This window comes from Ceratotherium simum, chromosome 38, assembly GCF_057802395.1.
Source record: "Ceratotherium simum simum isolate JZ-2026a chromosome 38, ASM5780239v1, whole genome shotgun sequence".
NCBI classification, from domain to species: Eukaryota; Metazoa; Chordata; class Mammalia; order Perissodactyla; family Rhinocerotidae; genus Ceratotherium; species Ceratotherium simum.
In genome coordinates, this window is record NC_141937.1 from 8,365,135 (window position 1) to 8,379,127 (window position 13,993).

The 13,993-nt window shown below is 46.7% G+C and overlaps 1 protein-coding gene across 1 annotated transcript in view; it reads right to left on the minus strand.

Moving 5' to 3' along the window:
• The window catches only part of IGF2R (insulin like growth factor 2 receptor), a 117,392-nt gene that overhangs the window by 47,151 nt on the left and 56,248 nt on the right, over positions 1-13,993 (minus strand). Inside the window, exons 13-22 of the mRNA XM_087425066.1 lie at positions 13,274-13,417; positions 12,054-12,191; positions 11,285-11,432; positions 10,570-10,747; positions 9,810-9,925; positions 9,168-9,336; positions 7,699-7,878; positions 4,488-4,589; positions 3,061-3,162; positions 1,427-1,622 (exon numbers count right to left, since the gene is read on the minus strand). Coding sequence (XP_087281192.1) covers positions 1,427-1,622; positions 3,061-3,162; positions 4,488-4,589; positions 7,699-7,878; positions 9,168-9,336; positions 9,810-9,925; positions 10,570-10,747; positions 11,285-11,432; positions 12,054-12,191; positions 13,274-13,417 — 1,473 coding nt within the window. The remainder of the gene's footprint in view (positions 1-1,426; positions 1,623-3,060; positions 3,163-4,487; positions 4,590-7,698; positions 7,879-9,167; positions 9,337-9,809; positions 9,926-10,569; positions 10,748-11,284; positions 11,433-12,053; positions 12,192-13,273; positions 13,418-13,993) is intronic.

The window sequence follows — 13,993 nt, forward strand, 5'->3', positions numbered from 1 at the left end:
TATTTTTTGGATACTCAAGTGAATGAGTGCTCACTCTACGATCAAGAGCTGAAGAACTCTCTATCTGTAAAGCAAAGGATTACCAGCACCCAGCTCTACTAAAATGTTCTCCTTTGACCAGCCAAAATTTCTCCCTGTAACTTCAGTCTTTGGTCCAAATCCTCCCCAACAAATGATACAGAATAAGCCTAATTCCTTTTCTGAAGGACAACCCTTCCAAGATCTGACAGCAGTCCCTAGACCCATGTTTCCTGTCGTTGAAGTTAAAAAGATTCCCAAATCTTAAACCGCCCTTCCTAGGAATCCTGAAATTATTCTTTGCTGTCCTAACAGGTCTCTTCCTGGTGTGCTACAAGTTTTAGTATCTGTTAGCTTGAGGCAAACAGATTTTGTGAAACACAAAATTCACCGATGACTGCAGACTGTCACAAACCCAGGAGAGCAGAGCCATCACCCTCTCCCTTCCAGACACTAACTTCTACTGCCATCGTCTAAGATGGCATTAGTATTCTGGGCAACCACATCACATCACTGCCTCCTCCCGAGTTTTCCACAGTGTGATGGGGAAGAGAACAGGTTTAGAAGTCAGACAGACATGGACTCAAATCTCAGCCCTGCTGATTACCAGCTGTGTGACCCTGGGCAAATCACAGCGCCTCTGTGGGCCTCAGGTTCCCCACCTGCGAAATGGACATGCATTAACTGGCAGAGCCAGGAATAGGGGCAAGAGACCCAGATCCTAACCCTGGCTCTGCCCACCAATGAGCTACTGGCTTTGTCCAGGGAACAGGGATGTTCAGGGCCTCGTCACCTGTAAAGTGAAGAGGTGGTTAAGCAGAAAGGCCTGAGTACAAATGAGGAGTAAGAAGCACAGGGCTGGTGTGAGGATCAACCAGCTAATGCACAGACAGCATTTTAACACAGGACCAGCACACAGGAAGTGCTCGATACACAATGGCTGTCACTGTACCCCACCACGGTCATCCCAAAGGTCTCGGACTTGGCCTCACACTTTCTGATACCAAAAATGGCGACTAAGTTTCTGTCGCCACAACACGGCTGCAGAAAAGAGTAGAAATGTTAACAAATCTAACACAGCAAAATTGTATTTAAAGATACAATGAAAATTAAGTGGAAGAATGGAGGAAAGAGAGAAATTTAGGAAAAAACAAAAGTTTTATTATCTTCACCCATCACTTCTTCAGTACCTGAAACACGATAAAGAGTGAACACATTCCACGTCAGAGGCACAACTGGAGGTGCCTGATGTAAGGGACCTGGGAGAACCCAACCAGAGGATGTGTAAGTGTGGTGCCCCTGTGGCCCAGTGGTGGGAGGGCAGCAAGAGGACTTTGCCCTTATGTTACATATTCAGAAAGATCTACGGACAGTTGTTAGCTGCAAAAACAACATGGTCTGAGCTCACCTTTGGCAGAGGTAGGAGGCCCTTTGTAGGTCAGAGTTATAAAGCCCTCGGTGGACAGCTGGAGGCTTTTCTCCAATCCAACCAGCCTTTCTGGCTTCACATTCTCGGGCTCTTCTGTCTGGGTTTCTGCTTCACAGCCAGAAGCCGGTTTTCCATCTAAGGTCCCACAGACCGGCATCGTGCCACACACGTTAAACTGCAGGCCAGACAGTGAGAACCATACAAACCAACTCAGGCTGCAGAACTCACCACAAACAAGGGCCCTCAAACACTGCCAGGCCAAACAGTTGTTATTTATTATTCAAGTTATCAACTTTCCCTCTTTGGGCGGTTAAACCCTAAAGTTAGGTCACAAGGCAAAAATTAAATTCCAAATGGCAATGCCTATAAATTGCCTCTAAGGCTCGTTACGCATGTTTATTTACACAGCCTCGCATCTCTAAATGCAGGACATATATTGCATATAATAATGCGCCATATATAACAGGGAGAATAGATATAAGCGAAAATTTTATAGTTTTCAATTATATTAGAGAAAGTATAGATAGCTGAAGTCATGTTAGTTAAAAGTAAATATGTGATACCCTTATACTTCTTAAAGATGTTGATATCATTCCATTTAAATTCAGTTAAGTTCACTGTAGTTGTGAAAATTAACTAGACTATGCTCTTCGGTATGAAGACGCAGAAAAGAAAGACCTCTCTGTACCTGTTAAGTATTCATGGACAATGTATACAAAACTAAGGACTAAGTACAGAAAGTGTTTTTCTTAAAGATCAGAGTTTCCTACTTAAGAAATGGCCAGTTAGTACAATGCCAAGTATAGTCATGTGTCGCTTAACGATGGGGATACGTTCTGAGAAATGCGTCGTTAGGTGATTTCATTATTGTGCGAACATACAGTGCACTTAACACAAACCTAGACGGTGTGGCCAATACACACCTAGGCTCTATGGTACTAACCTATGGGACCACCATCATATATGCGGTCCGTCCTTGACTGAAAGGTAGTTATGCTGTGCATGACTGCAGTTGGCTGGTGGGTAGTGGTGTCCTAAGCAGATGGCAGCACGCTGGCTATGCCCTGTCTCCCAGGAGCCCAGATGCCCTTCTAATCAACCCCACTTCTACTTTGTTGTCCAGAGTCTGTCCCTGTTGTCTGCAACTGAGAGCCATGATGTGCACCTGCCACCTCCTAACACCCTTGCCAGGGCACAAGGCAGAGCCTCTCTGCCTGCTTCTAGCATGTTCTCTACAGGTTCCACCTTTTCTAGCATGTTCTCTACAGGGTTCATCGCTTCTAGCACGTTCCTTACGGAGTTCTCAGGTGATGCTGGTGCTGCTGACCTGGGATCACCACTCTAGACACACAGCAACAGATTAGGAATAATTTGTTTTCTGAAGAACAACTCCCTCATGTCTGCACTGTACCAGGACGGGAGTGATGGTTTTACCTCATTTCCCCCTTAAATCTGGATTCTCTTGTCTCCTCCTGGGTGAGAGCTGCTGCCATCACAGCACCCTGGGCAATTCCTGAGGACACCAGCCTCCCCAGCCACCAGCTGCAGGTGACTTTAACACACTCTGTCCTCATTGTGTCAAAGCAAACTGGAATCCACCCTGTAACTCTTACCACAAAAGTCTTCCCAACGCCTGAGACCATGTATCCTTGGGACTTGTTCAGGGGGTTAAGATCAAACACAAACCCACTGTTAGGATCCCTGATGGAGCAGGCCTGCAGGAACAAGAGGGGACAGAGACACGTTCAACCAACTCCATGAGAACATGGCGCACACAGGGCACTTCCAAAACCTGCACGTATGGGCTTCACAAACCCGTGTGCTTCTCCACTGACATTAAACCCTCAGAAAAGCAGCCCTGTGTACTCACCAGCCCCTTCAGACACAGCACAGCACCTGAAGTGTGCCCCAGTGTCACACTGGCTCAGAGATATTAAACTCCCCTGAAAGCTCTTACGGCTACTCTATTTACCTGAATAAGAAGACCACTGCCAACCCCAAGGGAAAAGTTAGGAACCATGAGAGACTCATAACATAACTTTTTATAAAAAAACAACTTGAAGAAGTTGGTTTAAATGTTCCGTTCTCTGCCTCAATTATTCACCTAAAGGCAACGATGGGAGGAATGACAGAGTACCTCACTGTCTCGTCTCCTCTTCTAGGAGAAGTAACAAACCCTCCCCTCCCACCACACCTGGGTCTTTGTTCTGCCCCATCCACCATATGCAGGGAATGGAGCACCAGCCACACCCTAGAAAGTACTGACCGTGGATGGGGTACGGCACCGTAACATCCTCACCCTCCCCGAGCACCCATGAGTCCAGGACCCTGTGGGTGAGCCTGGTCTGCCGTCAAAGGGTCTGCACCTAGCAGAGACTTAATAAAGGAAGGGAGGGGAATTCGTCCCATAATAAAGAAAATACCCAGTGCTATGAAAACAACAAGCGGCTTGCTGCTACACTCTGCAGGAGATGGCTCACCCGAGGGCAAGAGCATGTACCAAGGGCAGAGAGCGGGGGGAGCCTAGGACTGCGGTGGGTACACGGCTGAGGGAGGGGAGACAGTAGGAATGTGGCTGGAATCGGAGCATTAAAACCTTGACTATCATTTTAAAACATATAGGCTGTATCCTGTAGACAACATCACATTAAATCATGCGGGCTTTATCCTATAGATGACGATATATTACAACAGATTGGCTGTATCCTACAGATGACAGGGACTGAAATGTTTTAGGTGTTAGAGTGATGTACTAACCAATCAGCTCTCTGCAGCAACGGAGAAGTCCCAGAGCCCACTGGGGTGCCACAGCCACGATAAAAGAACAGTGGGATGGAGAAAAAGGAAGGAATCTATAGCCATCTGGCATTCAACTAAGGGTCCTGGTTCTTGTCCCAGGATCCAGGAGCCAGGGCTGGGGGAGAGGAATGCAAGAGGCAATGGTGACACTGGTAACAGATTCAGAAGCACGAGAGAAGGGCTGAGTGCAGAGCCGGACACCTGGGGCAGCTGGGCGAGAGGCCCGGGACAGCACACGTACCTGGTCTGAGTCTGTCATTATCTGGATGGGACAGGCAGCCTCTGTATTCCACAGGATAGTGACCACACACTCCCAACTGAGAGAGAATATGGGATGGGTACTCTGAAAAGTCAAAGCCAGGGTAACAGTCAATACGAGAAAATGGAACTTGATCTAACCAAAAGAATTCTGGCCTCATACATAAAAACAGCCAAACCTACTCAATGTTTACTATGTGCCAGGGACAGGGACAGGGCTTAACGTGCATTATCTAATTATAACTTAATGTTCTCATTATTCCTATCAAGGAGATATTACCTCTCATGCTTGGATGCTAAGAAATGCACCTGAGATCACACCAGCAGTAAACGGGAGACTTGGATGCAAACCTAGGTTGGAGTCCACATCCATGCTTTTGGAAACGCTCCACACCAAGAGTGAAGAACGCAAGAAGCCAGACACAAAGGACTACAGCACGTATGATCTCATCTATGTGAGCTCAAAAATAGGCAAAACTAAGGGCCTGCGTGGTGGCGTAGTGGTTAAGTTCACACGTTCCACTTCAGCGGCCTGGGGTTCCTAGGTTTAGATCCTAGGCACGGACCTATGCAGCGCTCATCAAGCCATGCTGTAGCGGCGTCCCACATATAAAGTAGAGGAAGACAGGCACAGATGTTAGCCCAGGGCCAGTCTTCCTCAGCAAAAAGAGGAGGATTGACAACGGATTAGCTCAGGGCTAATCTTCCTCACCAAAGGAAAAAAAAAATAGGCAAAAAAAAATAGGCAAAACTGATCTATGGGGTTACAGGTCAGGACAGGAGTTGAGAAGTGACCAGAAGCGGGCACAGAGGGGCTTCTGGGTGCTGTTAGTGTTCTGTTTCTGGATTGGGGGGGGGGGGGTCCTGGTTACACAGGTGTGTTCAATCTGTGAAAATTCACCCAGCTGTTAGTAACTCACCATCTGTGCACTTTTCTGGGTATGTTTCCATAAAAAGTGCCCAAAACATGCACCATACCCCCTTCTGTGAGAGCACCGCCTCACCACAGTCACAGCAGCTCAGATCTGGAGGGCGTTTATCACACACCAGGCACGGCACTAAGAGTTTTATTAGCATTTCTCAACTGAGCCTCACAATGACCCCACGAACCAGGTTCTGTAATTACCCACCATCTATAACCAGATGAGGAAACTGAGGCACGGGGAAGTTAAGCCACCTCTCTCGGCTCACAGGCGAAAGAAATGACAGTCACATGACCCCAAGCCCACACCTTACCCACCAGGTGCCCTCTGACCTAGACCCCACCCTCTCAGCCTCAGGGTCTCCAACAGCAAAAATCAACACACGCCTGTCACTTCTGCCTCACAAGGTGGATGCTTAAAGTAACAGCTCTAACCCACTGTGACTCACAGAACCCACTGCAGACATGACCTTCGTTATTCACTGAGAATCTGCTGGGTCCACAGTATTTGACCAGGCCCTGCACAAGGGCTGAGAGATACGTGACGATGTGAAATTGCTCTGAAAACTAAAAGACATTGTCCAAACAAGGTGTTACAGGAAAGCTGAAAAACTAAAGCTCCAAGCGAACTTCCTGGCATTGTCCAGTACCTCCATGGCAACCAGAAACCAGAGAGGGGAAGGGGAGGCCATGGGCCAGGCTCCAAGGAGGGGATGCAAGACGCGCCCAGACGTGCCAAGGGCCGGGCTGGGCAACCAGGATTCCTCTCTGTGACTGAGGGAAGAAAACGGGAAAGTCAAGCTCAGACTAATCAAGAAGTGTTTGTTTATAGCCTCAGTTATAAAACCCTTCCTTGCACAACACAGACCCACCCACGTTCAGCCAGCTAGTAATTTCATTCCCTTATCGGAGAGACCTTCTTGAACTGTAAAGAAATTATCTCTTGGAAAAAATCATGTGTTGGCAAACAACATAGAGAACTTGGGGTCTGCACGACGACTGGCATGTACATGACAAAGTCCACTGGATTGGTGAAAGAGGTGAACGCATTTTGCTAGTTCATTTCAAAGAAGCTAGAGAAAGCTGTAACAGACCTTAAAAAGTGGACTTTTAGGGGCCAGCCCAGTGGCGTAGCAGTTAAGTTTGCGCACTCTGCTTCGGCGGCCTGGGGTTTGCCCAGGGTTCGGACCCTGGGCACGGACCTATACACCACTCATCAAGCCATGCTGAGGCAGCGTCCCACATGGAGCAACTAGAAGCATGTATAACTATTACAAACAACTATCCACTAGGGCTTTGGGGAGAAAAAAGGAAAAAAGGATGAGGACTGGCAACAGATGTTAGCTCAGGGTCAATCTTCGTCAAAAAAAAAAGTGGACTTTTAAAGAACTGATTGGATAATAAACACAAATAACAGTATCTGCACTCTGCATTTATCTAATAGTTTGGCAATTATTCATAAAACACATGACTCAGGTATAAACATAAAATTCTAGGTAAAAAAGTAATTGGGTTTAGGATGATAAAGTTCTGGAAACGGATACCGGCAATGGGTGCACACCATTGTGAATGTACTGAATACCACTGCTAAACTGTATACCTAAAAATGGTTAAAATGCTATATTTTATGTTATATATTTTTTATACCATAATTTTTTTTAAAAAAAAAGCAATTGGGACCACACAGAATGACCCCAAAGCACTTTTATTGGGAGTTTTCTTTTGTATTCTGCCCTAAGGAACTCTGGGCCAAAAGCAATCCCCATCACCTTCTATTGCCCGGCCTTCATGTCGCATTCCTGTTTCGCCACTGAGACACACATCTATCCCTCAGTGTTTGTCCACAGGCCTAAGCTGCACCGAGCCTCCGTTTCCTCATCTGTGAACTTTGGGGTTTGGACCAAACCATCTCTAAGACCGGTTCTGCGGCCGTGATCCTTAGATCACCAAGTCACCAAGAACTAACAGGCAGGTCAGAGTCTATGCCACACAGAGAGAAAACTCTCGTCTACAGACCACCACACAGTGTATGTCACACCCCTGCAGAAAGAGATGAGGCTTACACCTCAGAGAGCACAGCCACAAGAGCACCACTGCCACACGTCTTGTCTCCTCACGTTATATCACGCGGACCTAAAGAATTAAGAGCAACCTAACCCCTCCACCCACCCCCAGACTCATTCATCTCCATCAGGAGGGAGACATGGCAGGTGGTACTCAGTCACAAAGAACCCCGAACAACCCAGGCCGTCGGCGACAAGCAGCGCCTTACCAGGCTGCCCCTGGAACAGACGAGATGGATCCTGGTGGTGTAGTTGGTCTGTCTCCCATCGCTGGTGGTGCAGGCTGAGCCGTCCACGTACTCTAACAGGAGGCTGCCGCTGTCCTCCACCATGGGGCCCGTCTTGGCGACTCCCAAGTTACTGATGGAGACAATCTCAGAAAATGACCCCTGCAAACACACGTGTCCGTTAGGTTTTCCCTCCGATGAGAAAACAACTCATACCTTCATCACTGATACTGTTGATTCTCATTACTTGAAGTAGTTATGGTCTATAAAGTTGCCACGAACACTGAATTAGCAATCACAGAACCATCATTCCTAGGGAAATAGACAACTATGTGTACACATCTCACATAGATTATGATCTTAAACCCTAAAAACAACTCATGCTGGTAGATTCTATTTTCTTTATGTTACAAAACAGAAAATGAGGTTCAGGCGTGCTAAGTGACTTGTTCGAGGCCACCTCGCTAATAACAGGCACCAGAGCGGGGATCCCAACCCGGTCCACCTGACCCAGAGCCAGGAGCTTCTGGCCCTGCCCCCTCACGTCTCCTCCATCCTCTGGTCATCTCAGTAGGGGAGCTTAGACAAGAACGCAGAGCGTCACCCTGTTCCACCTTAGAGGGGACCATCCATATTGGGCCACTTGGCACACATCCACAAATGCCTGTGAAAGCGCTGCAAGTACTGATTTGGAGTTACAATAAATGTTAGCGAGCAGGTGAGTTCGCAAATACAGAATCTGTGAATGAGGACTGACTGTACTTTGAGGCATTCGCTCCAACAAAGAACACACACACATACGTGTGTCCATACGCACAACACGGAACCTAACTCTTCACCACCAGGGTGCGCCGCCAGCCTTCTTTACAACACCCCAAGCCGCCATGTAACACATGCCAGGAAAAGTATGCTCCCGACATGCTATTTTTAAAGACGCACACATACATCTTTATTTTAGGATTCAGCGCATACAACGAGCACGAGAAAACACACCAAAGTTCTGGCAGTAACAGTGTGCGACGGGATGATGAAGCGCAGCTTGGCGCCCGCGTGAGAGCCAACATGTGGCTCTAGTTCACCAACAGTGACTCTCCCAAGCCAGTTTCCCCCTAATTAGCCAGCAGCAAGAGTTTCTGGAAGCAAAAACTATTCTTTACAGATGTCTGCTGATCACTCAAAGACGCTTCTGAATTTAGGCTAGACACACGGTTTGGAGCTTCCTCTGCCCTGTGCTGTGACTGAAGGTCACCAGCACCAAGGCATGTTTTTAAGTTTTAAATCTGAACACTGACTCCAAAATAATCGCATCTGTGGGGGGGCAGATGAGATTACACCGAGGGCTTCGCTTCAGCAGCCAGGCCTACTTTGATCTGGGAGTCCCAAAATAATGCCCTCCACCCACTATGTCACGTGCTCAGGAAGAAGGAGCCATGCGGGGGAGGCAGACTCACTTCACGGTTGTCATATTTCATCTGGCAAGCCGATGCATATCGATCACAGCCCGGCACAGGGTTCAGAGGCCGACACACGTTTATATAATATTTCCTCCACGTGCTTCGGTCTCCTGCGTTGTCCAGGGCATACCAGTTCCCTCCAAGACCACCTTCCGATTTTGCTAGCCTGAAATTTCAAGGCAAAATGGATGCTTTTCATGCTCACAGACTTCAGTCTGACAATACATCTCTAAGTAGTTAGAGAAACATACAATGAAACCCACCCTACCAATCAAACAACAGAAGTGGGCTCGCCATGACTCATGATGCCCACAAGGACACTTAACCTTCACTAAACTCAGTGTTCAGCAGACCTTGAACTGCTCTCCCACCTCTGTATTGACAGCACTGTTTGAAATGAAGCAGCTGAAGACTGAAGCTTCGCTGTGGCAAAGACTGGTTGATATCACAGACCAACAGACTATTATTAGAGTCCATTCTGCTTGAAATTCCCCGTCTCAGTCCTGCACCCCAGAACATGACTCACTGGCTCAGTTCCGTGCTCACTGGCTCAGTTACATGCTCACCAGCAAGGCCTGAACGACCTCAGCATGACAGTGGACCCGGGCCGAGGCCGAGGGCAGGCTGACCCTGCCTCACCTGGACAGATCGTACTGCTCCAGCGTGGAGGGGTCGGTCACCACGCACTCCAGAGGCTCCTCCGGGCAGGCGTACCTGGTGTACCACCGGAAGTTGTAGGTAGAGTTATCTTCTTCCTAATCGCATGACAAGGACAGAAACAAGAGGGACAGCAAAAAGAAAGAGAAATGTTGCACAAAGCCAGCATTAAAAGAATGACGGGCATTTTTTGCAAATAAAAACTGTATAAAAGAAAATTTACTTTGCCCATCTCCTTTCATTTTATCAAAAGGAATAATGCTCGGTAATAAATTTAGATGGAAATCTAAATTCTTGCTAAGCAAGAATGAGGGATGTTTTTTGATGCTTTTGTGTGTTTTATACCACAAACCAACAGGGCTGCAGGCTATCATTGAGGTGTATGGCCCACTGAATAAACAGCTCAGAAAATGAATACCACCTATGTACCCTGGGAAATCGAAAAAGATTAAAATCACAGGAGATGATGATGTGGCCAGGAAACCAGACTAATAAAAGCTCTGCTCGTAAATAAAGGGCCCACGAAGCCTCCTGGTTAAGTCTCGGGGAGCCAGACAACCTGACGGACGATGTAGCTCCAGCTCGTACCTCACCTACGATTAGAGCCTCGTCTCACTCGGAAAAGCCACGAGCGCTCCCGTAACCACTTTTTATTCTTCCTGCCTCTATGAGACTGATGTTCCCTCCCTCTCTGCCCTCGTCAGTGAGAGGCGCACCCATGTACACACGGCACAGTTCCTACCTGATACTCGGGGACACCCACTCCAGCATCTCGGTCACACAGAAAGGTGATCAGTGTAGCTCTGGGTGTGTGCTTTTCATTATTATAGGGCGTACCGTCTCTGTAGTTCAACTGGATCATCCCATCGTAATATGAAAGCTTAGCATTACTCAGTCCCAAGTTCCAGGACTTCTTATCACTGAAATAAACAAACAAATGTCTCTCAGAAAAGATGCCAAGTCCAGAAGTGCTGTAATGCCGCGACACTGAAGGATGGGCTACCGAGCAGTGGTGGAGGGACAGTGACCAGGACCCAGGGCTGCTGATCACCCTGATCCCGAATGAGGATTCCCAAGGGCAGGGGGCTGGGGGGCAACATGGCCCCACCCCAGTCCCCAACCCACTCTTGGCACAGCTGGTTCAAGTAACAACTCACTTCATTTGAAGTAATACTGCACTGAATAGAGAAACATACACATAAATCTCTAACACTGAGAACAAACTACACAGAAATAAGGCATTCTGTAAATCCACGCTTCTTTGCCAAGGGTCTGGCCTGCTCCTTCTCTGGGAAATTAAACTCCCAGCATCCTCCAGTTTTTAGGCCAGTCTGTTGGGTGTTTAAATGCTCGTCGTAAAACAATGACGATAGCAGGGAACACACCTATTCCTGAATGAAATATCTGTTAGCACAAGATACCCAAGGAAAAACCCATAACTGAAAATCATTACTTGCCTTTTTGCCACCTGACAGGATCCTGCATCTGGCTGACAGGAGGGCCCAGAGACCGCACCACAAACATTGATGTAAAAGTCATACTTCTCTGTCTCGACTTTATAGCTGCCATTTTTCTTTGTGAGAGGTGACAAATCAAAAGAAAACCCTAAGAAAGAGTGAAAACAATCCAAGTATGGAAGGTCAGTCAGAACAGTCAAGAAGGGTGACCTCCACTTGCCGCTTCAAGGAGAGAGATTCTTCCAGAAACTGCCTCACGGCAGGGAGACACGAAAAGGCAGAAAAGATGCCTTTCCCTTCCGCCCCCAGAACTGCACTTACTCACGTTTCCCTGGGAGACAGATTCACCACCACCATTCCCGTTTTACTGCGTTAACTTAAAAACCCATTCAAAGCCCATAATTACGGGTCAAATAAACAACCAGTATCTTCAAAGCGGCATGACCACAATACGATGACCTTGAAAAGTCTCCCTAGAGTGGGTTTCTTGGCCAGAAACTCATGTGAAAAGGCTTTTTAAACATAATTTATTTCCTTGTGACCTTCAGGTTTTGCATTCAGCAGACCTACCTCAACCATCAACTTAAGATAGGTTTTTCATTCTCTGGAGCCTCAAACATCAGATTTTCAGAATTTTGGTCAAACAGTATTTATATAATTCTAAAGCAGGCTATCTCTAAAACACACATAGAAAATATTGAAGAAAAAAATGAAAACCCAAGCAGTTCCAGGTAACACTAAACCAGCAAGGTGCTGCTGAGACACACACCTGCCTGGGAATCAAAGACTGTGCAGTTGTCACCCTCCGTCCTAGACAGCACGCAGGCAGCGGCCGTGTGCCACTCAAACTCGTAGAAACAACCGTTATCCCCAGAGGTTCGCAACACCGGAGCACTTTCTAGATCACCTGTCAAGGGGAAAGAAAGATCTATCACTAACAGTTCTCGAAAACCTTCCCTTTTTCTACAAATAATCCTAACAAATACTATGTGATTCCACTTATATGAGGTTCCTAGAGTAGTCAAACTTAGAGGCAGAAAAAAAGGGGGCTGCTGGGGGCTGGGGGAGGGAAAGGGGGAGTGTTTAGTGGGCACAGATTTCAGTTGGGGATGATGAAAAAGTCCTGGAGACAGATGGTGGTGATGGTTGCACAACAATGTAAATGTACTTAACGCCACTGACTGCACACTGAAAAAGAGTTAAAATGGTGAATTTCATGTTATGTGTATTTTACTACAATTTCTTAAAACTGGTAAATTTTATATTGTGTATATTTTACCACAATCCAACAACAAAAAAAAATAGTCCTAGCCCTTGATCTATCCCACAGCTGGGAATTTACCCAAAGGAAATATTTCAATGGGAGGTGGAGACAGCACAATTACAAACTGGAAACAGGCAATCAATCCAAAAGGGAAATGTTTAAAATAGTAAAACCAAGCCATTATCAACCAGGAAGTCCCTAAAAATTATAAGCACAACTGAAACGCAGAAGAGTATTTACAAAATACGATGTTTTGAGGACCATAAAAATATGTGAACATAAACAGATTTCAACCCTGTGAAAACAATGTAAACCTATAAATAAAGGTAAGCGAAGAGGAGCATTGTGTTCAATGACGAGATCACAGACATCTTTAAACCTTTTATGACTTTCCCTCTTTGGAGGAAGTTCAGCAGCCCGCACGATCACTCTGTATCAGTGCTGAGGAAGAGGAAGCCGTGTGGAGACCCGTAACTCATCTGGAAAATTACAACATGACTCCCTCAGACGCCACGTGGTTTCTCCATTTCTGGCCTGGTTTTGGGTAGGGCCGGGGGATCAAATCCAATTGACCACCGCTAAAAAAAACCTGGAACCTGAGCTTGGCACCACCACTTTCCACCTCATCACCTTGGCAGTGGCCATGAGAAACAGAAATGATGAAGTCCTCTGGCAAAAGCCACTAACATATTTCATCTTTTTCTTTTTTTTTTAGATTTTTTTACCTGGCTTGCACACAAGTGTGATGTTAGTTTTTATTTTCTTGTCAGGACCACAAACATCACCATCTGAATAAGAGAGCTGAATGTTTCCTTTCTCTTTTGTGGGAGAAGAAACGAATTTGCCCAGATTTTTACTTCCACTCTTATCTGGAAAAGAGAAAGAAAGGGGAAAAACAGAAAACACGACTAAAAATGATGATGCAGACGAGGAGGTACGAAAAATCAGCCAAGACCCAGCAGGTGTGCCGTGGTCCCTTCCCCGGCCCACCTAGCCTCGCCCTGATTGTCAGTGGATTTTTCTTTAGTGACAAGTTTGACCAGGCAGTGGCAGCCACACTCGAAAGCCACCTCCAGGCTTAGTAGGAAAGCATAAGAATGAAAAACAATGTCCTCTACGGGCACGAGAGGCAAAAAGGCATGCACGTACATCATGCCATCCCATAAAGTAACACTGTGCCCCATTTTCGGGGCCCCAGCTCCCCTGAGACGCAAGGTCTTTTGAAAGCACAGCCAGGGGCTAGAGTTTGTCCCATGACCAAAGCAGAAACTAACTAAACCTGTTCAGCAAGCCAAGCAGGTGACCATTTAAGTCTTGGTTCAGTAGCTTTTTGCTATAAAATACTAAAACTCTGTTCCAAATCCTTCTTAAATGAAGGCATGGACATGCATAGACACACCATGAATTCTGAAGACGGGGGTAACTCCTACAATCCAACCTGGGTT